Source organism: Sus scrofa, chromosome 6, assembly GCF_054392235.1.
Source record: "Sus scrofa isolate SSC_HxYL_T2T_F1_AM1 chromosome 6, Sscrofa_HxYL_maternal_Yorkshire_Landrace_v2.0, whole genome shotgun sequence".
Classification (NCBI taxonomy): Eukaryota; Metazoa; Chordata; class Mammalia; order Artiodactyla; family Suidae; genus Sus; species Sus scrofa.
In genome coordinates this window covers 31,672,612-31,694,721 of record NC_139388.1, presented here as the reverse complement: position 1 = coordinate 31,694,721, position 22,110 = coordinate 31,672,612, and the positions used below count along the sequence as shown (strand labels likewise).

The 22,110-nt window shown below is 41.3% G+C and overlaps 2 protein-coding genes across 6 annotated transcripts in view; both read left to right on the top strand.

Annotated features, from left to right (window-relative positions):
- The window catches only part of LPCAT2 (lysophosphatidylcholine acyltransferase 2), a 57,434-nt gene extending 35,836 nt beyond the window's left edge, over nucleotides 1–21,598 (top strand). For all 5 annotated transcript variants that reach the window (XM_005653254.4, XM_084960225.1, XM_084960227.1 and 2 more), the window contains 3 exons: nucleotides 12,171–12,269; nucleotides 16,800–16,935; nucleotides 19,956–21,598. In XM_005653254.4, the coding sequence (XP_005653311.1) occupies nucleotides 12,171–12,269; nucleotides 16,800–16,935; nucleotides 19,956–20,140 (420 nt within the window). In that variant the 3' untranslated portion in view covers nucleotides 20,141–21,598. The remainder of the gene's footprint in view (nucleotides 1–12,170; nucleotides 12,270–16,799; nucleotides 16,936–19,955) is intronic.
- CAPNS2 (calpain small subunit 2) lies at nucleotides 4,481–5,920 on the top strand. The gene has a single exon (XM_084960235.1). It carries the CDS (start codon nucleotides 4,555–4,557, stop codon nucleotides 5,293–5,295), a length of 741 nt encoding a protein of 246 aa, XP_084816361.1. The 5' UTR covers nucleotides 4,481–4,554; the 3' UTR covers nucleotides 5,296–5,920.
- Nucleotides 21,599–22,110: the final 512 nt, after the last annotated feature.

The following is a 22,110-nucleotide window of genomic DNA, read 5'->3' as shown; positions in this document are numbered from 1 at the left end:
TGACAGTTTTCACATTTTTTTTACAGAATGGAAATAGTAACCCATCTATTTAAATGACGTTAGCCTGTGGTCTGTTGTGTGCATCATGGTTTTGGTAAAAAGAGTTCCTGCCAGTCTCTCTCCTCCGTGAAGGTGAGCGATATACTGCTAGTTAGGACTGGGGAGGATGTCAACAAGAAGTAGATTTGGTGAGAAAAAAGGTTCAGAAGTTCCCATTGTGGCTTAGCAGGTTATGAACCTGACTAGGATCCATGAGGATGCAGGTTCGATTCCCGGCCTCACTCAGTGGGTTAAGGATCTGGCGTTTGCCATGAGCTGCAATGTAGGTTGCAGACATGGCTCAGATTCTGAATTGCCATGGCTGTGGTGTAAGCTGGCAGCAGCACCTCCGATCTGACCCCTTGCCTGGGAACCTCCATGTGCCACGGGTGCGGCCCTAAAGAAAGAAAGATCTCTTTTAAATTAGATCAAGAACAATGGTCCTTTTAGCCCTCACTGCAATCCTTCAGTCCTTAAACTTTACCAGCATGCTTTGTTTTCTTCGGCTTAGGACATGTAGCAGGTGATGGTCAGCAAACAACAGCTGATGGACCAGAACCAGCTGATACCTGTTTGCATATAAAGCTTTACTGGGACACAGCCATTCCCATTTGTCTACCATACTGTCTATGGCTTCTCTCACAATACAGTGACAGCGACAGAGTTGCAACAAACAGTGAGGTCTGTTCTGTCCTTTACATTTCCAGTTCAGCTTTGATATGTACTATGGGATTTCAAAGCTCGTGTGGAAAGAACGCCTCTTGATTCCTATCTCAGTTAATCAGGAGTTGGTATATGACATCTACTCCAGAGCTCCTACGACATCCTCGGCAGAAGTCTGTGTAACTTTCTGAGTGGGCTAGATGAGCATTTCTGTTCCGCTGTGCAAGTCACCCTGGAAGTTCGCTGGTCCTCTATCTTTAACCATTTTCCTCTTCAGGTCTCAGGTTGAGTTAACTCCCTCCTGTATTCCATCATAATATTTTCCCTCCCTGAGTGTTGTTACACTAGAGATATCCGCTGAAGCATGAGAATTATATGCTTTCTTTTTGGCTTCTCATTGCTAGTCTACCTCAGCGAAACTTAGAGGAAACAAAAAGGAGACCACATCAATTCAAGCTTAACTTTTTTTATTGGGGCACGTGAGCAATTACTGGCCTCCTGCAAGGGCATAAGGAAGTAAAGAACAGGGCTTTGTAAAGAGCAAATTGTGTCTGACCAATTTAATTTCCTCCTATGACAGAGTGACAGTCCAAGATGATAAAGAGAAAGAGATAGATATTATCTATATGGACTCTGGAAAGGCTTTTGATTCCATCCAACATGACATTCTCATCAATAAATAAGTAAGGTCTGGTCCAGATCACACTGCAGTTAGGTGAAAGCCCCACTTGACAGAGAGGCTTGTGTGTCCTTCTGTGTTATTCTAGGCCTGCTTAAGCCTCCAGCCCCTCTTGGAGGAGCAACATACCTGATAGGTTGCCGGAATACTTTTGAAAACTAGACAGTATGTCAGAGTAAGGATAAGGGTGAGTAAGTGTGTCTTTAAAAGTTGTAGAACAAGACCAAAAAAAAAAAAAAAAAGATTACATTAAATTCATATATATCATCAAAATACTTGGGCACAAGAAGGAAACTCAATGCAAGTGAAGAATGAAGCATTCATGTAGAGTGTAGAATCCTGGAGAGTGCTGAGTCCTCCTTGTTAAAAACTAGTCCTATACTCCAGACTAGTCCTCTGGTCTAGAATAAAGAGTAGAGTAGAGACCTTCTGTCCATATAGATTTTCTTTTTTCTTTTTTTGACATTTTATATGATGGAATCATGCAATATATGGTCTCGTGTCTGGTTTGTCTCATTTAGCATAAGTTGCTGAGGTCCATCTATGTCATAGCATGTATCAGTAATGAATACTTTTCCTATTGCCAAATGGTACCCCATTGTATGAATATATCATGTTTTGTTTATTCATTCACAGGTTAGTGGATCTTTAGGTGGTTCCCACTTTGCGACTGTGATGTGTAGTGTTGGCTAATAGCGTCTGTGTGTCGCTATTAACTTTTTAAGTTCAGTAGCTCCTCCCTCTCAAGTTGGGGTTAAATTTTCCATTGACTGTGGCCACTTCCCGTAATCTTTCTCTCCAGATCTGGACAGTAGAGGTCCCCCAGACAGCAACCAAACTTGCTATTAATGGTCTAATAAATAGCCTTAGGGGGATTAAATACTCCAGAGAAAAAAAGGCTTGTTAATCTAATAACAGCCTTTTATTCTATGATGGCTTATGAGAAACTGTTAGCCAAATGCCCTCCATCCTCACAGAAAATAAATGAGAGGAATTGGATTTAAACTTCAGCAAAAAAACACTTCAGATGGGCCTAAGGAGGCACTTTTATATGGCAATGGATTGCAATATAATTAAAACAAAGCCCATATCCTTTCCTCAGAGAGAAGCTTGTATGAAAGGATTTAAATCTGTCTGAGGCCAGATGGCCCTTGGTGATACCCTAAAAGGAAGACAGTCCTTTCTTTTGTGGTGTGGCTTCTGTGCAGTTAAGGAAGACATTTAGCCTTTGGTGTTTGCAGAGACCATCTCATGGTGCCCAAGAGACCAGTTATTGGAGTTGTTGTGCCGGAAAACCAGTTAATGGGGAGTTTTACACAAACCACACTGGGTGTGGCAGAAAAGGAGACATAGCTCCAATGTCCTACACTAAGCACTGTCCCTCAGCTCCTTCTCTGTCTCTAATAATAGAATAACCATTGTTTAGAATTGTACAGTTTACAAAGTAATTTTACATTTAATCTCCTTTTGACTTTATATTTGAGCCATACTGTTCCCACAGTAACCTGTGAGATAGACTCTATTTAAACTGGCAGTTCAAATTTCACTCTAGCCTATTGAGCTAGTGGTCTATAGAGTTAATGCAATCCCTGTCAAAATCCCAACTTTTTTTTTTTTTTTTTTAGCAGAAGAAGGAAAATCTATCCTAAAATTCATACGGAATCTCTAGGTTAGATGCTGGATAGCCAAGGCAGTCTTGCAAAGGAACAAAATTGGAAGTCTTATACTTCCTGATTTTAAAACTTACTGCAAATCTACAGTAATCCAAATAGTGTGATACGCATAAAGACAGACACATAAACCAAAGGAATAGAATAGAGAGCCCAGAAATAAACCCGTGTGTGTGTGTATACAAATGACTTTCAACATGGGTGCCAAGACCATTCAATGGGGAAAGAACAGTCTTTTCAACAAATTGCGCTGAGAAAAAAAAAAAAAAAGTGGTAAATTTTATGTTAGATGTATTTTACCATAATTTAAAACATTTAATTGAAAATTTTAAAAAACAAGATAACCAAAAAAGTATATGCTGTATGATTCCACTTATTTAAGGTTAAAAAAAAGCAAACCTGTGGTGTTAGAGGTCAGGATAATGGTTACCCTTAGGAGAGGAGAGTGATGAGGTGATGCTCTCTTTCTTGTTCTGGGAGTTATGACAGGGATGTAGACAGTTTGTGAAGTTATTTGAGCTATATACCATTGTGGTTTGTACAGTTTTTTATGTGAATGTTATACTTCAAAAAGATTCCAAAAAATATAAATCATGAACCCCATAGCAGACTACAGAATCAGAATCTCTGAGGACAGAACCTATGGACCCTGCATTTAAAAAATCCCCTTCCAAGTTTTTCTTAAGAACATTGGATGCTGGAAATCTTTGCTAAAGGAAGGGAATTTGGTAAATATTTTTCGAATGCCCAAGAATTCTTCAGTTGTACCCTAATAATAAATATTCCTTGGAAAAGAAATCATGGATATCCTTGAGTCATTTACCTTCTCCTGAACAAAAAACAAAAACTAATGGCACATGAGGAGTTCCTGTTGTGGCTCAGTGGGTTAAGAACCCAAGTAGTATCCATGCAGATGTTCCATCCCTGGCCTTGCTCAGTGGGTTAAAGATCTGGCTTGCCACAAGCTGCTTCGATCAGGTGTTGCTGTGGCACAGGCTGTGGCGTAGGCTCCGATTCGATCCCTAGTCTGGGAACTTCCATATGCCACAGGTGCACCCTAAAAATAAAAAATAAAAAAAATTAATGGCATATGGGAGTTCCCTTGTGGTGCAGCGGCACCAGTCTGGCATTGTCACTGCAGCGGCTCAAGTTGTTGCTGTGGTGTGGGTTCCATCCCTAGCTCAGGAACTTCCTTTAAAAAATTTAATGGCATATAGAAATGTATAGTTTAATATACTACACTTAAAATATTTCTTCTAATTTGTTAGACATACTATAACAGGGATATTTTATTGAGGCCCTCTGAAAAACATCTGGTGCTAGGACCTAGTGGAATTTAGGCGACTTCAGTAGGAGGTGAAACACCACACCCGGGGGTGTGGTACTGTGCAGGCAGGCACAGAAAAGCCAGTTCTTCCACATTTAAGCTACTCAGACTTTCATCTCTCTCGTACTACCTCCAAGATTCCAGGAGCATTTACACTCGCTTAGGAAACCAAAAACATGTTTCTTGCAAAGGCTCTCTTGGAAGGGGCAGATCAAGGTCTCGGACAAGCTCTTGGAGGCCTTCTTGGAGGTGGCGGTCAGAGAAGAGGAGGAGGAAATATTGGAGGGATAGTTGGAGGAATTGTGAATTTTATCAGTGAGTCTGCAGCAGCTCAGTACACCCCGGAACCACCACCCACTCAGCAGCACTTCACCAACGTGGAGGCCAATGAAAGTGATGAAGTTAGGCGGTTTCGGCAGCAATTCGCACAGCTGGCTGGACCAGACATGGAGGTGGGTGCCACTGACCTGATGAATATTCTCAACAAAGTCCTTTCTAAGCACAAGGATCTGAAGTCTGACGGCTTTAGTCTTGACACCTGCCGGAGCATCGTGTCCGTTATGGACAGTGACACCACTGGGAAGCTGGGCTTCGAAGAATTTAAGTATCTCTGGAACAACATTAAGAAGTGGCAGTGCATTTATAAGCAATATGACAGGGACCAGTCCGGGTCTCTGGGAAGTTCTCAGGTGCGGGGGGCTCTGCAGGCAGCAGGCTTCCAGCTAAATGAACAACTTTACCAAACGATTATCCGCCGATATGCAGAAGAGGATGGAAGAATGGATTTTAACAGCTTCATCAGCTGCCTGGTCCGCCTGGATGCCATGTTTCGTGCCTTCAGATCCCTGGATAGAGATGCCGATGGCCTGATTCAGGTGTATATCCAAGAATGGCTTCAGCTGACCATGTATTCCTGAAGTGGACACTGAGTCAGGCCTCTCCTTAGAGGACAGACCTGTTGGAAGCCTAGCATGCTTTCTGCACGGTTGCAGATACCCTATCCAGAACTGTCCTTTCCTACCGAGCTCTTTCACAGTCCTACCTATTTCTGAATTTGTGCTGCTCTTTACCGCTTAATTAAAACAGGTTTTTCAGACAGAGGTATGTGGAATGATTGGACCGTGGGGACCTGCTGTATAGCACAGAGAACTCTACGCAATATTCTGTGAAAATGCATGCGGGAAAGAATCTGGGAGAATGGATGTGTATGTATACTTGTGTAATTCAATCACCTTGCTATACAGCAGAAATTATCACAACATTGTAAATCAACTGTACGTCAATAAAACTTTAAAGAATGAAAAAAAAACCCAGATTTTTCAGGGAAAAAAATGTTCTGAATGGTTTGCATATCAGCTTTTTGAGATATGGGATTTATATGGACTCATATATGTGACGCGGGGATGCAGGGCAGGGCTCTAATGAAGTAGAGTTTAATAGGTCATTGATTATTTGGTGAATGAATCCCAAAGAGCAGGAAAAGTGTTGTTGTTAAGAATGCAATTTTGAAAAAAATCCTGGAATAAATCAAGAACGCTCTCAGGAGATACATTTTTTTTTTCCTTTAAAAAGCTGAGGAGGAGGGAAATTCAAAATCTAAATCTGTTTTTCTCTTTCACATCTGGTCTTTCCATTACATAAAAAAATAAAATAAAAAAAGGAAAGGTGTTTTCCTGGAAACCTATTTAACTCTATAGAAACAGGTTTGGAAATGTGAAATTAAGCAGTTTTATATAAAGGTAGTACTTTTTTTAAATGGTGGAGCAACTGTCTAAAATCTAGGCTTCTTTTGTCCTATTTCCCTAGTAAAATAAGCAAGTAACAGTTTTGTTTTGATATATTTGTAAAGAGGACCAGGGCGTTGGGAATGGAAGGATGTTCTTGTAGTTGAAATGTCTCTGGTTGCCTTAATGAATCAAAATAATCACTCCTACATGCACTTCACACAAAATCAGGCACGCCCAGCCGATGTGAGCCAGCTCTTGTCCTGTCTTGCCCTGCCTTGGAGCAAGGACTATGCTTTCATTCGTTTGAAAACTGCAGGCAGGGGGAAAAAAGTAAACAAAGAAAAAAGAAAAGAAAACATACAGAAATCATAATCAGTTATTTGCTATCTAAAGCAACAGAGAGATATGTAAATATTGCTGAGTCTATTGCAGTGGTTCTCAGCCCTGACTGCAGTTAAGAATCATCGGGCATACTGATAGCTGAGTCCCACTCCAAATGAGTTAAATAAGAATCTTTAGAGGTAGAACCCAGAGATGAGTATTTTTTCAAGCTCTTGGGCGATTCTGATGGCAACCGAGGTTGACAGCCACTGCTTTAAGTATTTTCCTTATCAGTCTCAGCTGAAAACTAAGAAGGCCCCGAAGGAGTCAGTGTTGCCAGCATCAGAAAGAAGGAAGATAGGAACATGGAGAAACTGCCACCCCAAAGCCGTGTTAGTTGTGCCTGTCTTGTGAATGGCCCTTGGTCTGGCTTTTTCATTTAGATTTAGGGGGCAATAAATAGAATCCAGAATCCTGGGCCCAGAGACTCAGCTAGAGAGGCTGCATTTGGAAGTGCTCCGTTCATCTGTCTGTTATTTAATTAGTTTCTACCCTTCCTGATTCTCTGGTTTTTAATGCGTTCCCTCTCTCCCAGTCTACCTTGGAGGATCACCCTGAGTGTGAAGATAAATCCTTCCTCTTTTGACTCATTTAGAGGCAAGTTGTAACTCTGGAAATGATGTAGCTGGCATGTTAACAGCCCTCGGCTGCCTGTTAGGACACCCCAGTGAAATGAGGAGAGGCTGGCATTTGGGCCTCGTGCACACCATCATCACCATCATATAATATTTATGAAACACCACATGTGTGTAATTCCGAATTGAGCCAAGCACAGAGGTCACGTTCAAAGGGCTTACAATTTAAGCTTGGTCTCGGGAGCTCATTAAAACAGGTGCTGTTATATAAGAATAAGGCTGCTGCCAGAAACCACACATTAATATCAGGATCTCTGTTTTAGAATAAGGCCACTAATATGTTAGGAATAGTTGTAGTAATAGAGGCAGGAAAGGGGAAATCTGCCAAGATGCCTTTTAAGGTCTCAGGATATGAAGTTTATAATTTAACCTTTCTTTGTGATCGTTGGGGGAAAATGTAGCCCCACTTTTCTCCTTTCACTTCATTTTAATGTTTTTTGAAAGTTAAGACAGTTCTCTTTCTCTCTTACTAGAAATTAATTATTTCTCTTGCTCCTTAATTTAAGGGATTACTGACTTTTATGATTTTCTTCCTCCATACACAGGGCAAGACATCCTAAAGTTCTTTAAGTTTCTCTTTTGTTCTATTCTCAATTTGCAAAAAAATTGTACAGATAACTGTAGGTACTGGAATGGATCCCAGAAAATTTAGTCCAAAGTCTGGATTTTTCCAGGTAACCAAACCATCGGCATTTTGTAGAACCAATAGCCCAACGGGTGATTGAATTTCTTAGTTTCCATCCAGGGATTTTCTTTTCTTTCCTTTCCTTTTCTTTCTTTCTTTTTAGTTGATGTTTTAAAGGCACATTTTCCAAATAAGAGGGAGTATTTACCTGATAATTTTTTTAAAATTTTGCCTTTTCTACATGGAAGACGACTTATAGCCTAAGATGAAGGACTTTAACTCATATAATTCCATCTCATTTTTAAATTTCTAGAAGCAAAACAGTATAGTAAGTTGAAAATAATAACTTTGTTTAAATGTGAAATTATATATCTACATTTTTAAATTTCAAAATATCCCATATGATTTTGAAAAACACCTTAATCATGATATGACCCATTGAATTCTATCAGCTAAAAACAGCAGGAAAAAGAACTATCTAGTCTGTACCTAAAAAATGGCAAAAGTCCAAAAAATATTCAAAAATTTTATATCATCTTAAAGGTCACTTTAAAGGTATTTTTTGAGTAATAGTGCATGTTTTTAAAAACTGTTTTATATATCAACCTCAGTCAGAAATTTCATTGGTAATATTGTACAAGTAACCGATAGTAGGGCCTTAAAATGTATTTGCAGACACTTCTGCAGGGCACTGATATTTAATGTACCTATTGATCGTGAAGTGCTTTCAGAATTACTTTTTTTAAATGTCTATTTTTAATGCTAAGTGGATTAAAACAATTTAATTCCTAGAAAATTGGTAATGCAATTATATAGGTAGGTAGAAAGATGCTCTTATTAAAAATATTGAGGAAGGAGAATACTTTATCCCTGACTCTCCCTGGATAACTGAGAATTTACTGAATTTGAATAATAGTAATATTCTTCCTGAGGAGTTCAGTTGGTTTTTAAAGGAAAGAACCACAGATTTGAAGTATAATTTTTTTGACCATGGAATGGATTTGAATTTGAAAAATTAAACAAGTGCATTTTGCTGTACAGCAGAAATTGACAGAACATTGTGTATCAACTATAATAAAAAATTTAAAAAAGATAAATGAGTGCATTTTGCTGTATACCTTTTTATTACCTATTTTTGAATATGTTTTATCAACTTACCTGCTTTAATTTGAATAATTGGGAGTGAAATTACCTAAATGTTAATTGTCATTATGGCAATAGCTAGCGAGTTTGGTGACCTGAAGTAAAACTTACATCTCAATTTTTTTTCATTGTAAAAATGAAGACGTCGAAAGGATAACTTTTAAGATTCTTTCTAGTTCTAAATTTTATTATTCTGAATTTAGGACTTAATGTATTGTTTTATTAGTCTAATAAGAAAATCTCTCAAAATAATTTCCATGCCGCCTTTTTTCCTTTTCATTACTAAGATGAAAACTTACAAATAATTTCTCATGTGATTGATTATCAAGAGTTTGCTTTTAATTCTTTTGTCAGTCAAAACCATTCATTTAAAACTGTTAATGAAAATCAGGGGTCCAGAATATTGCCTTATTCTGTGATTAGCAATAATATTAAGGGTCTTTTACTTTTCTATTTCTCCATGTGAAAAATAAGTTAACATACTTGACCTGTATTGTACCCAGGATTCAGTAGTATAGACAAAAATTGGATGCCTTACAATAAATTCAAAGGAGGATTTCCAGTCATAGTACCTATGACTGTATCTTCAGTGTCCATAGATCATTTTTTTTGGCCACACCCATGGCATATGAAAGTGCCTGGGCCAGGGATTGAACCCACACCACAGCAGTGACCCGAGCCACAGCAGCAACAATGCTGGATTCTTAAGTTGCTTTGCCACAAGGGAACTCCCCTAGATCATTCTCTTTGTTTGTCTTTTTGTAGAGCCACACCAGGGGCAAATAGAAGTTCCCAGGGGTCAAATCAGAGCTGTAGCTGCCAGCTGCAGCCACAGCAATGTAGGAACCAAGCCGCAACTTCGACCTACACCACAGCTTATGGCAACATGAGTCCCCAACCCACTGAGTGAGGCCAGGGATCGAACCTGCATCCTCATGGATACTAGTTGGGTTTGATACCCAGGAGCCATAACTGGAACTTCTAGATCATTCTTATTGATTCTTCGGAACTTCTATTCAAGATTTTTATATTGTTTAGTGGAGAAAATCAATGGCAGAAGGAATGTACGTTTATTGAACATATATCCACAAGTCAATAAACTAACTGTTCAACCTCTAAGTCCTAATGGACCACAGCTGTCCATAGCACATAAGAAAATTGAATGGTGGCGGAACAAGAGAGGAAACGATATCCCTTAAAACTCTACCTTCTCTGAAGACTTCTGGGGTGATGAAAATGTTGTATATATTCGTGGTGATGCAGGTTACCCTGGTGTATACATTCTTTCAAAGAACATCTAAGTGTACCCTTAAAATGGATGCTTTTTATTAACCGTAGTTGATACCTTGATAAAATCGATTAAAGGAAAGGAAGATAACAGCCCTCACAGAGGCTGGTAACCAGACAAAAAATGGAAGTCAGATGAGCTGAGTTATTAATCTCAGGAAGAAACCCTGTTACTTTAGGGAAATCTTGAAACTTCTGTTTCTACCTTTTCTGGTGGGAAGTTGAAGGTAAATTATTCCTTTTTAGTTCCCACCCTGTGGCAAGATAAAGTAATATAGGACGATGGTTCCTGACCTTTTGAGTCTTGGTTGCTTTGAGAAGGTGGCAGAAGCTTAAAAATTTTCTTCCTGGAAAAATATACATACAGGAGTTCCCGTTGTAGCACAGCGGAAACAAATATGACTAGTAAGTAACCATGAGGTCGCAGGTTCAATCCCTGGCCTCACTCCATGGGTTAAGGATCCGGCGTTGCCAGTGAGCTGTGTTGTACCTCGCAGGCGTGGCTCAGATCTGGCATTGCTGTGGCTGTGGCATCGGCCGGCAGCTGCAGCTCTGATTGGACCCCTAGTCTGAGAACGTCCATATACTGCAGGCGCAGTCCTAAAAAGCAAAAACTAAAATAAAAATTCAAAAAAAGAAAAATGTACATACAAAGAGGGCACACCGTCTCAGGGGTTTCACGGCCTTCCTTTCAAGCGTATCTGGAAAACCCCAATGAGGAACACTCCCTGTGTGTCTGAAGGTGAACCCAATGTCGTGGGTAACGAAAAGATAGCATCGTTTTTAGCACCTACCTGTGTGTTGCTAGGCAGTGGGAATACACTGTACACAAGGAAGGCGGTCCTGGTCTAGAGGAGCTCTTGAAGGTTGAAGCGTAGACACTTAGTCACAGTTGAAAATTACCCTCTTATCAATGCCAAACATCTGCAAACCTATCAAGGGCCAGACTAGCTTTGTTTATACTAGTTCCTAGTTTTATCAGGAACTCATCACCCGAGGGTCTTGCTGCCAAAATAATTCCACACCTGGAATTAAAATCATCGCCCTTGCTGTTCTTTTCCTTTCTCCTCCTCCTCGCTCTCCTCCTCCGCTCTCCGTCTCACTTTTCCTTTCTCCTCGTCCCCTGTCCATCGCGTCAGTTCTCTCTTCTGTCTCTTCCTTCTGTCCTCCATCCCTCTCTGCCTCGCTGCTCTCTCCCTATCTTCCTCTTCCTTGAGCTGGCTCTTCTCTCTCCCCATTTCATCCTCTCGGTGTTCCCGTCTAGGTGAGGTGCCATGTGTAAGAAGAACTCTGCATTCAGTCAGTTTGGATGAGAATTAACACCCTTCTTTTCTGTTGCCATCATGAAACACCTGCTGAGGGTTATAGCTATTAACATCGTACGAATTAGGTTTAGTTTCCAGAGGCTTACATGTTCAGGATCTTCCAGAGCCTGGTATCACCCAGGGGGCTTGAAGATGCTCAGGTTTGCTCAGTTTCTCCTGCTTTATTGCAGCTTGAGCCTGGGTAGAAAGAAAAGAAAAAGAAAAAGAATGTAGCTGTGATTATTGCCTCAATTTCCCTTTTCCTTTCCCTTCTATTTCCTACCAGCAGAGGGCCTCTAGGGACCCATCAATGTTGGCCACCATGGCAAGGCCACCATCCATGGGGGACGAAGCCTTCGGTCCCACCTAGGATGAAATCAGCCTGCTCCCCCAGGAGGCTCCCATCAGGGTTGAGCTCGAGAACCCACGCTGAGTGGCCGAGAGCCACTCTCAGTGCGCCTCTGTGAGAACGTGTTTATTGCTGCACAGAAATGCATTTTTCTTCTTTCCGAATTGGAAGTGGGTGGGCTGCTCGCTCGATGTTCCACCGCAGCACGAACTTGTTTCCAAACAGGCTCAGTACTCAATAGTGTTGAGCAGCATGACGTGTCTGAATTTCACCCTGTGGGCCGTGATTAATAGTCATTCAACCAGTGGCCCTGCTAATTGATTTCTCCCATCCTTTCACAGAACCACGATGGCAGTATCGACTTCCGAGAGTACGTAATTGGCCTGGCTGTCTTGTGCAACCCTGCCAACACAGAGGAGATCATCCAGGTGGCATTTAAGGTACCGTCAGCCCCAGTGAAAGCATCTTGGCCTGTGTCATAAACAAGTGTTGACTCTAACTGTATTATTTGAAAATCAATGCATCTATTACAAGTGTTTATAGATCGGCTGTGACATGTACATGAGGGTAATGTGATTAAGACAATTGCTACTGAGAATAAAGAAAACACAAGCATCTGTTTAAGCAGAAAAAGTCTTTGGAAGCAGCCTCGTTAACAGCATCAAGATTGAAGAGCAGGTGATTTAATAAATGAGCTCAAAAATTATTTCTTTTCAGCCTCCCCATTTTGAGGCCCCAAAGTAAGGTTTATAAATGAATTCCATCTGTCACTAGGCATCGTCATTCACCATGCAGAAAGTTCTGATCCATCCTTATTTCCTCACTCTGTGTGTCGGAGCTGTTTTAGGTGGTCTTTAACCTTTCTAAAAAAATTATATTGACGTCCAGTTCATTTACAGTATTTTGTTAATTTCTGCAGTGTAGCAAAGTGTTTCAGTTATACATATGCACCTGTTCATTCTTTTTCAGATTCTTTTTCCATATAGGTTATTACAGAATGTTGAGTAGAGTTCCCTGTGCTACAGAGCAGGTCCCCGTTGACCCTCCGTTCCACGCACAGTGAAGTGCGTGTGAGGTGGTCTTTTTCCGATGGTTTCTTTTGTTGTGGTGATGTCGAGTGGAACACAATCAGAAACGTCCCAAGTTTCCACCCTCTAATATCTTCCTGAATCACATATATGATGGCAGCAGTTTGCGGGGGCTGGAGGGCCGATGAATAAAATCCATGTCCCCAGTCCCCAGCAGAATGTAATAGAGGTTTGAATGATGAAAACTCAGATTCCATTTATCACTTCCGTGTGCACAAAGAGAAGGAAGAATACATTCCCAAAATGTGTTTTGGTTCTTCTGAGATGAAAGTGCTTCATCTAATTAGTACTGGAGTGGGATGTTGCCTTCAGGATTCACATCTTACATGGTCTGCTCTCAAGTAGAATAAAAACCCCATCTCCCTACGTGTCTGACCAAGCTTTTGACTCTTATCATTTAGCCCCTTGAGTCGCTGCCTCATCCGCCGTGACAGCTGAGGACCTTCCCTATGCCTCTTTCCTACTCGTATTTCTTCCTGGTTTTCTCTGAGGAGAACATCCCACTGTGTCCTCAACAAGTGTTTGCCCCTCTATCATCTAGAAAAACTCTTTTCCTCCCTTTCTCACTTAGAGGGGTCTCAGAGGCCACCGCGGATGGCCTAGGGAAGTTCCATACGTCCTGTCATTGACAGAGGAGTCCCCAGGTTGACTTTTTTATTTCAGATTGGTTTAAATGGAGTTAACTGCTCAGCTTAAAGGACCTAAGAGGTTGATGCTTAGCAGATGGTCACAAGGCAAGGGCCAGAACTCTGTCCAAGCTGAAAATTTTTGGCTTTTACAGACTTATTCATCTTCGAACCTAAAATTATACAGATAGCTAACTTATTCCGATCCAGACATTGCTGTTTCTGTTCCGGGATTCTCTCGTGTGATTATAAGTTCAGCTGGGCAAGTGGTTACTTTGGGTTTACCAATGAAAGGCCTGATAGAAATGTTGGCCCTTAATCATGGTAATTACTGTTTTTAGAGAAGTCCTGAGATTTTTTTCTCTAGCCTAGACTTTGGTTTGGGCAGGGGAGTAGGGAGAGGAAAAGAGAACCTAAAACTGTAATTAGCTCTATTTTCAGGAAGGCAAGTGTCATGCTTTACATTGGTTATTTCTTTAATCTTCTCGGGGCGTTTGGTGTTTTTGAAAATTATTTGGCATGCTTCTGTTTTTCATTTAGTAGTATCCCTGTGGATCTATACAGGATCCGTTCACATCCTTTTATCTGGGTGACACTTTACTGTCCACTTCCCATCCTCACTCGTGTTCCATCACCATGGTGACCTTTAGAGGCAGAATATTAGTCCATGTTCTTCAGTTGAAGCAACAGGCCGAGACTCTGGCTGAGGAATCAGTTGTGAGGACAGCAGGCAGGCTCCCAGCTGTGGGGACTGCTCTGTACCTCCCTCGGGCACTGCAGGTAGAGTGAGCAAACCCCAACTGTGTTCATCCTTCAGATTCCAGGCAGGTTCCGAATGGCCTTGGACCACGGGCCTGCTAGGAGAGACAGGATGTCTGGATTGCGAGGCCCACAGCATTCTGTGCCCTGGGCAGATGTCAGTTCCTATTGTCAGAGGAAAGAGCATGGGATTTACCTTCCCTCTGGGAACTTTGTAGCAGGGAGACTACTGGGAGCCATGAGGAATTGAAAGACATGGAGGGATTTTTGTGAGGACAGCAAGCGGGGCAGCTGTGCCGAAGGACAGCTGGAGAGGAAGTAAAAGTGCCCGGATGGAGGCGTGATGAGAACTTAGACAAGAGAGCCACCAAAGCACCAAGTGAGGCAGGCGTCTAGACCGTTAGGTGAGTTGGTGAGAACTGTTGTAAGAATGGAAGACTTGGAGTTCCCATGGTGGCGCAGTGGTTAACGAATCCGACTAGGAACCATGAGGTTGCGGGTTCGGTCCCTGCCCTTGCTCAGTGGGTTAACAATCTGGCGTTGCCGTGAGCTGTGGTGTAGGTTGCAGACGCGGCTCGGATCCCGCGTTGCTGTGGCTCTGGCGTAGGCTGGTGGCTACAGCTCCGATTCAACCCCTAGCCTGGGAACCTCCATATGCCGTGGGAGCGGCCCAAGAAATGGCAAAAAGACAAAAAAAAAAAAAAAAAAAAAAAAAAAAAAAGAATGGAAGACTTTTAAAGAAAACTTAGAGGGAGGTTGGGACTGAATCCTGGCGGTTACTGTCCAAGCCCCATAAAGAACCCTGGGGCTACTGTTGATGGAAACAAATGCTAATTCGCTTTGCATTTGCCAGGTATCTGAGTGTTCATTTAGGGGCTGAGTGCTAGAAAATGGACTAGAAGTCCCTGCCTTCTCATCTGGGGCATCTGTTTTTCTCCTCCCTCCCTAGACAACAGTATTCAGTATTTGCTTGCTGTTCTTATGATTATCGCACCTTATCCTCTGCCTGGGTTTTTGTTTTTGTTTTTTTTTTTTTTTTTTTGCTTTTTAGAGCTGCGCCCGAGGCATGTGGAGGTTCCCAGGCTAGGGGTCCAATCGGAGCTACAGCTGCCAGCTCACGGCAACACTGGATCCTTAACCCACTGAGCAAGACTGGGGATTGAACCTGCAACCTCATGGTTCCTAGTCGGATTCGTTTCCCCTGAGCCACAAAGGGAACTCCCCCTCTGCCTGGTTTTGATTGTGTATTTGATCAAAAGTGGATACCTTAACAGCAGGGACTTGGGATATTATCTGCCTGGATGTGGGTGTCAGCTGGACTACTTACTGACACTCTGTGTGACCTCGGGAAAGTTACCTGACTTCCTTGTCCTCAGCTTTCTCATCTATGAGATAGGTCTAAAAACCCTACCTCCCTTACATAGGACTGTTGGTAGGGTTAAGTGAGTTAATACACGTAAAGTGATTTGAACACGTTATCAGCGCCTGCAAAGAATCAGTGCTTGTATCATTAAAAAATGTTGATAGGTGTTCCCATCATGGGTCAGTGGTCATGAACCTGACTAGGATCCATGAGGATGCGAATTCGATTCCTGGCCTTGCTCAGGGGGCTAAGGATCTGGCGTTGCCGTGAGCTGTGATGTAGGTCGCAGATGCTGCTCCGCTCCTTCCTTGTGGGTGCAGCTCTAAAAAAAAAAGGAAAGAAAGAGAGAAAGAAAGAAAGAAAGAAAGAGAGAGAGAGAAAGAGAGAGAAAGAGAGAAAGAAAGAAAGAAAGAAAGAGAGAGAGAGAGAAAGAGAGAAAGAGAGAAAGAGAGAGAGAGAGAGAGAGAAAGAGAGAGAGAGAAAGAGAGAGAGAGAAAGAGAGAGAGAGAGAGAGAGAGAAAGAGAGAGAGAGAGAGAGAGAGAAAGAAAGAAAGAGAGAAAGAAAGAAAGAGAGAAAGAAAGAAAGAGAGAAAGAGAGAAAGAGAGAAAGAGAGAAAGAAAGAAAGAAAGAAAGAAAGAAAGAAAGAAAGAAAGAAAGAAAGAAAGAAAGAAAGAAAAGAAAAGAAAAGAAAAATGTTGATATCCTGGAGAGGGTTTTGTTGTTGTTGTTGTTTTGTCTTTTTAGGGCTGCACCAACAGCGTTTGGAAGTTCCCAGCCTAGGGGTCAAATCGGAGCTGCAGCTGCCAGCCGTAAACAGCCACAGCAACTTGGGACCCAAGCCATGGGTCCCAAGGACTGTTGGTAGGGTTAAGTGAGTTAATACACGTAAAGTGATTTGAACACGTTATCAGCGCCTGCAAAGAATCAGTGCTTGTATCATTAAAAAATGTTGATAGGTGACCTCCACCACAGCGCACTGCAATGCCGGATCCTTAACTCACTGAGCAAGATCAGGGTTCAAACCCACATCTTCATGGAGACTAGTCGGGTGCATTACGGGACTAATGCCACAATGGGAACTCCCTAGAGGAGCTCATTCTTACGTGTTATTTGTTATTTTCTTTTTCCTTCAGCTCTTTGATGTGGATGAAGACGGCTTCATAACAGAGGAGGAGTTCTCCACCATTCTGCAGGCTTCCCTTGGGGTGCCCGACCTGGAGGTTTCCGGTCTCTTCAAGGAAATAGCCCGGGGGGATTCTATTTCTTATGGTGAGCTGGCAGTTTGGCTCCTGAAGTGTAAGGAGGACATCTGAACTGTGCCTGACCCTCATACGAGAATGTTGTTTCCCTCCACTATTAACCGTAGAGATAACGGTAGCGATGATGGTGATGGTAGCATCAGGAGCCGTGGTGTAATGCTAGAAACTAATCATTGAGGACTTCGCATATGCTCAGCACTCTTCAAACATTTTATATATACTCACTCATTTCATCTTTACAGCAAGCCTATTTAACCAGTGTCCTTCATTACTCTTACGTTACTGAGATAGAGCGAATTTAAGTGACTTACCTAAGATCATCCGGCGAGAGAATATCAGAGTTGTCACCACGGTAGAGGGATGTGCACTATCCACTGACGGGGCCTGCCAGTGGCCTAGACGAGCTTTCATGTTCACTCTCTCCTGTCTGGGTGATGCACCTGTGTGAGGGCGAGTCTCAGAGGCAGACCTGGCAGCCAAGGGGCCAATCCGTCCGCCAGCGGCCAGCCTTTGTCCTGCTGGCTGGAGTCCACACATCAAAAGAAGTCCCCAAGGGCTGCAGGGATGGCCCGTCCGTCTCCACGTGTTTCACAGTGTCCTTGGGAAGCAACTTCAGCCTCGAGGCCTGGGCGGGGGTGTCCCCGCCTTAGCTTTGATGTGGTCGAGGGCTTCGGCGTGCCTTATCGTCCCCAGTCTTCTCCCACGGGCTGGAGGGGCGTTCCTCTTGAATGCCCTCTTCCTTCTGGTGTTCAAAGAGCTCCAGCCTGATAACTTTCATGGGATAAGGGAATTAGATCACATACTTCTCTTATGCTCTGTTTTTAATTACTGTCATCTTGGTTGCCCTTTATTCTGTTTTAGGTAATGAAGTGCCTTGGGCCCTCTCTATTGAGTTCATTAAAAAAGAAAAAGGAAAGAAAGGATAAAATGGAAAGTAAATACTGATATAAAACTTAGGAGCCATAAACTTCACGCATACTAATTCTCTGACCATTTCCCTTACATAATTAAGACTGTCTAGGAGTTCCCCTCGTGGCACAGTGGTTAACAAATCCCACTAAGAATCATGAGGTTGCGGGTTCAATCCCTGGCCTTGCTCAGTGGGTTAAGGATCCGGCGTTGCCATGAGCTGTGGTGTACATCGCAGACGCGGCTCAGATCCCGAGTTGCTGTGGCTGTGGCTCAGGCCGGTGGCTACAGCTCCGATTCGACCCCTAGCCTGGGAACCTCCATATGCTGCAGGAGTGGCCCAAGAAATGGCAAAAAGACAAAAAAAAAAAAAAAAAAAAAGACTGTCTATTACTCTAGACTACCAAGTTTTGAAAAATTATTTGGAATAACTCTTTCTTTTTTCTTTTTCTTTTTGTCTTTTTAGGGCCGCACCTGCAGCATATGGAGGTTCCCAGGGTAAGGGCTGAATCAGAGCTATAGCTGGTGGCCTACGCCACAGTCACAGCAACGATGGATCCTTAAGTCACTGAACAAGGCCAGGGATTGAACCTGTGTCCTCATAGATACTAGTCAGATTTGTTTCCACTGAGCCACGATGGGAACACCAGATTTTTTTTTTTAATGAATGGATAGAAATAGGATATTGAGTTAAAAGCCTTTTATTATAGAGAAATAGCAAGCTGATTCAAAGGCCAGGCTCCTTTTGTTATATAAGCTCAATAAAATTTTCTTCATCCAAACAGAAGAGAGAGAAATGAGCATTATATTTCAGAAACTCCAGGTTATTGGAGTCTTGAGGTTCCAATGCTAAAGGTTAATTCAGTAATACTCTGCCTCAGTTCGCACATCTAAAGCACCTCAGATAAAAGAAGCCCACTACTCAGGGGTCTTGTGATATGATTATTATATATTATACACTCTACTTGCCCTTGTTAATCATAAGTCAGGGCTCAGCATTTCAAGACGGTTTGACGGTTTCTTTCTTTCTTTTTTGTCTTTTGCTTTTGTCTTTTTAGGGCTGCACCCATGGCATATGGAGGTTCCCAGGCTAGGGGTCAAATCAGAGCTGTAGTCGCCGGCCTACGCCACAGCCACAGCAACACCAGATCCCAGCTGTGTCTGCGGCCAACATCATAGCTCATGATAATGCTGGATCCTTAACCCACTGAGCAAGGCCAGGGATCGAACCTGTGTCCTCATGGATACTAGTCGGGTTCATTACTGCTGAGCCACAATGGGAACTCCAAGACGGTCTATTTCCAAACCAGAGTTAAAGGTTGAAATAGTTTTTAAAGTCAGTCCTAGAAAGTCTTAGGTAATAAAAATGCTTTAACATGTTTTATTACAAAAATAATAAAAATACATAAAACCGAATAAAACATAAACCCAGAGCTTAATAAAATTTTATAAATGAACACTTGTGTATCTACCACCCAGGTCAAGAAATAGAGCTTTTCAAGAACTCTCCCGCTTTGCGTCCCTTCCAATACAAGCGCTTCCTCTGTCTTCAAGGAGGGACCCGACCGAAAAGGGGAAAAAAAAAGTACACATCCTCCAGTATATTTTAGTTTTGCCTAAGTTTTTGAACTTTATGTAATGGACCCATACAACACGTGTTCTTTTGTATCTGGCCTTTTTTTCATTCCACATTATGGTTTTAGGATTCACCCACACTGTTCCAACGCAGCTGTTCATTCATTTTTATTGCTGTGTAGCGTTCTGGTCCATGGATATGCCATGATTTATTTGTCCATTTCAAAGATTGACAAACATTTGAGTTGTTTCCATTTTTCACCTGTTACAAGTGACATTGCTGTGCACATGCTCATCCTGTCTTGCAGAGCACAGTATGTCCAGGTTTCTCTAGCTTACATACCTTGCAATAGAGTATACATGTCTTCAGTGTGACCAGGTCATGGAAAAAAACATTGTCTTCCAAAGCAGTTGTAAAATTTACGAGAGTTGAGTAATGGAATTCTTAATAATAATTGTAGTATTCAGATCATATGTTAATCTGCATCGTGCCAAATGAAGATTCACCTCAATTTATGGGATTTTTGTGTTTTTCTTCTCTTTTAGAGGAATTTAAAAGTTTTGCCCTAAAGCATCCAGAATATGCTAAGATATTTACAACCTACTTAGACCTCCAGACATGCCATGTGTTTTCATTACCAAAAGAAGCCCAAGCAACGCCCTCGGTCATGAGTAATAAAGTCAGTCCTGAAAGTCATGAAGAGAGTCCCTCAGACAAAAAAGACGACTGAAAGCACATGATCCTAATAAGGAAAATGCAGTGGCTTTTACATGAAATTGTGCAGTTATGGATCGATAGTATTTTATTTGTGATTACTGAGGAAAGATGATGTTTAAAATGGAAAGCTTTTTTATAAAAGTGGTGGTCTTATTAAAGTGCTTTTATTCACGTGTGTGTATCAAATAATATTCCTTTTCTTTTACACTGTATTTTGCTGTATGGATTGACTTACTGGAGATAAACATGTTTTCTGGGTTTTCTGGGTTAATTTGCATATACAAATGAATAAAATGGTCTCCCCAATTGACCGATTAGTCAACACTGTAAAAAGTTTCAAAAGCATAGACACTTTTTAATCTACTCTCCTCTAAAGAAATAAAGTTGGAGTCTGTTAGCACGAATCCCTTCCCATTCTGGAGATAAGAATGAAGAATCCGAGGAATGGTGCAGAATTTTATACCTTTAACACCACAGATTTTTCTTCGGATTGCATCTCAGTTTCTTGGATCACTGAATATGAGGGAATTGGAAGGAGAGCTCCGCTAATTAGATGAGACTTCGTAAAAACTCATCTTCTCGAGCATGCATTCCTTTTGCAGATTCCCTTAACCACTTGTTAAGGAAATCATACCCTTTCGCATGATCTACAGATTTAGTAAAGACAACAACTATGGCCAAAGGCTATGTGGGAATTGCCTTATTGAAGGTAACATTAATTGCCTAATGAGAAAATAAATTGTTTGCCACAGACTTTAGTTTAATTTGAGTTGGGTAGTTGAGAATGTAGCACTTGCCCAGTAAATGTATCAGATTTGCTTGCTTTATATAATATTAGAATTAATCTATTCTACCATAGATTAGAGTTTTATTTTATTAATCGTCCTCTCAAATTTTAGCACTTGCCTGAAATATCTACAGGGAAAATACAAAAGATTCCAAAGTATCACCCAGCTAGGGAATCCAAAAATCTGCTTTATTAATGCAAGACCACAATTTAACCCCCGGGCAGGAATTTAACAGTGATCTTTTTTCCTTTGGGTTAAGCAATAAGTTCCTTCAAGCACCATTTTATTAGACATCATGCATGCTTACTAGAAAGTTTCATCCTTAAGTATATACGTATAATTGTTTACTTTTTACATGTCTTAAAGCTATTTAGACAAAACATTGAATGAGCTGAAAACAACTGCTTCAGTAATTAGGAAAGTACGTCTTTATAATGTTGTCTGTCATATGCAATTGAATGTATGTAATACTCAGGTACCATGATTTTTTTTACCATAGAAAAGCCATATTAATCCCATTAGTCATGACAAGTAGCATTTTAAATTAAAAGCTTTCTATGAGGCTCTTGAAAGTGATCCCATTGTTTTCCTGTTTTAAAATAATATTTTATGCTCTTTAATTCCACTTCTGCCAATGTAATGTTTCCATTTTGTTACTGAATAAATAAACTTGGTACATAAAATTCTTGGCAATTAAGAATTCTGGTTTTTCCATTTTGCCTCAAATGTAATACACCTTTTTAATATCATGGTTTGAATGTAAGTTTGCATATTTATGAATGTGATTTACGATTAATCATTTTTGTTTGCATTTAAGCCTTATGAAATGTCAGATATAATTTTACTCTAATGAAAGACTCAAGTTTTGTAGCCAAAGCAGCAATAGTTAGTATTCCTAAAGAAGTTGACTTTTGGAATTCCCGCTGTGGCACAGTGGGTTAAGGATCTGGCCTTGTCTCTGCAGCAGCATGGGTTCAATCCCCAGCCTAGTGCAGTGGGCTAAGGATCCAACATTGCTGCAACTGTGGCATAGGTCACAGCTGCAGTTCGGATTCCATCCCTGGCCCAGGAACTTTGATATGCTGCAAGTGTGGCAAAAAAAAAAAGAAGTTGATTTTTGACTGGTGGTGTAATAATGTAAGTCTACTATTATCAACAGGCCTCTACTTCTATGCCATCTAAAAGATTTCCTTCA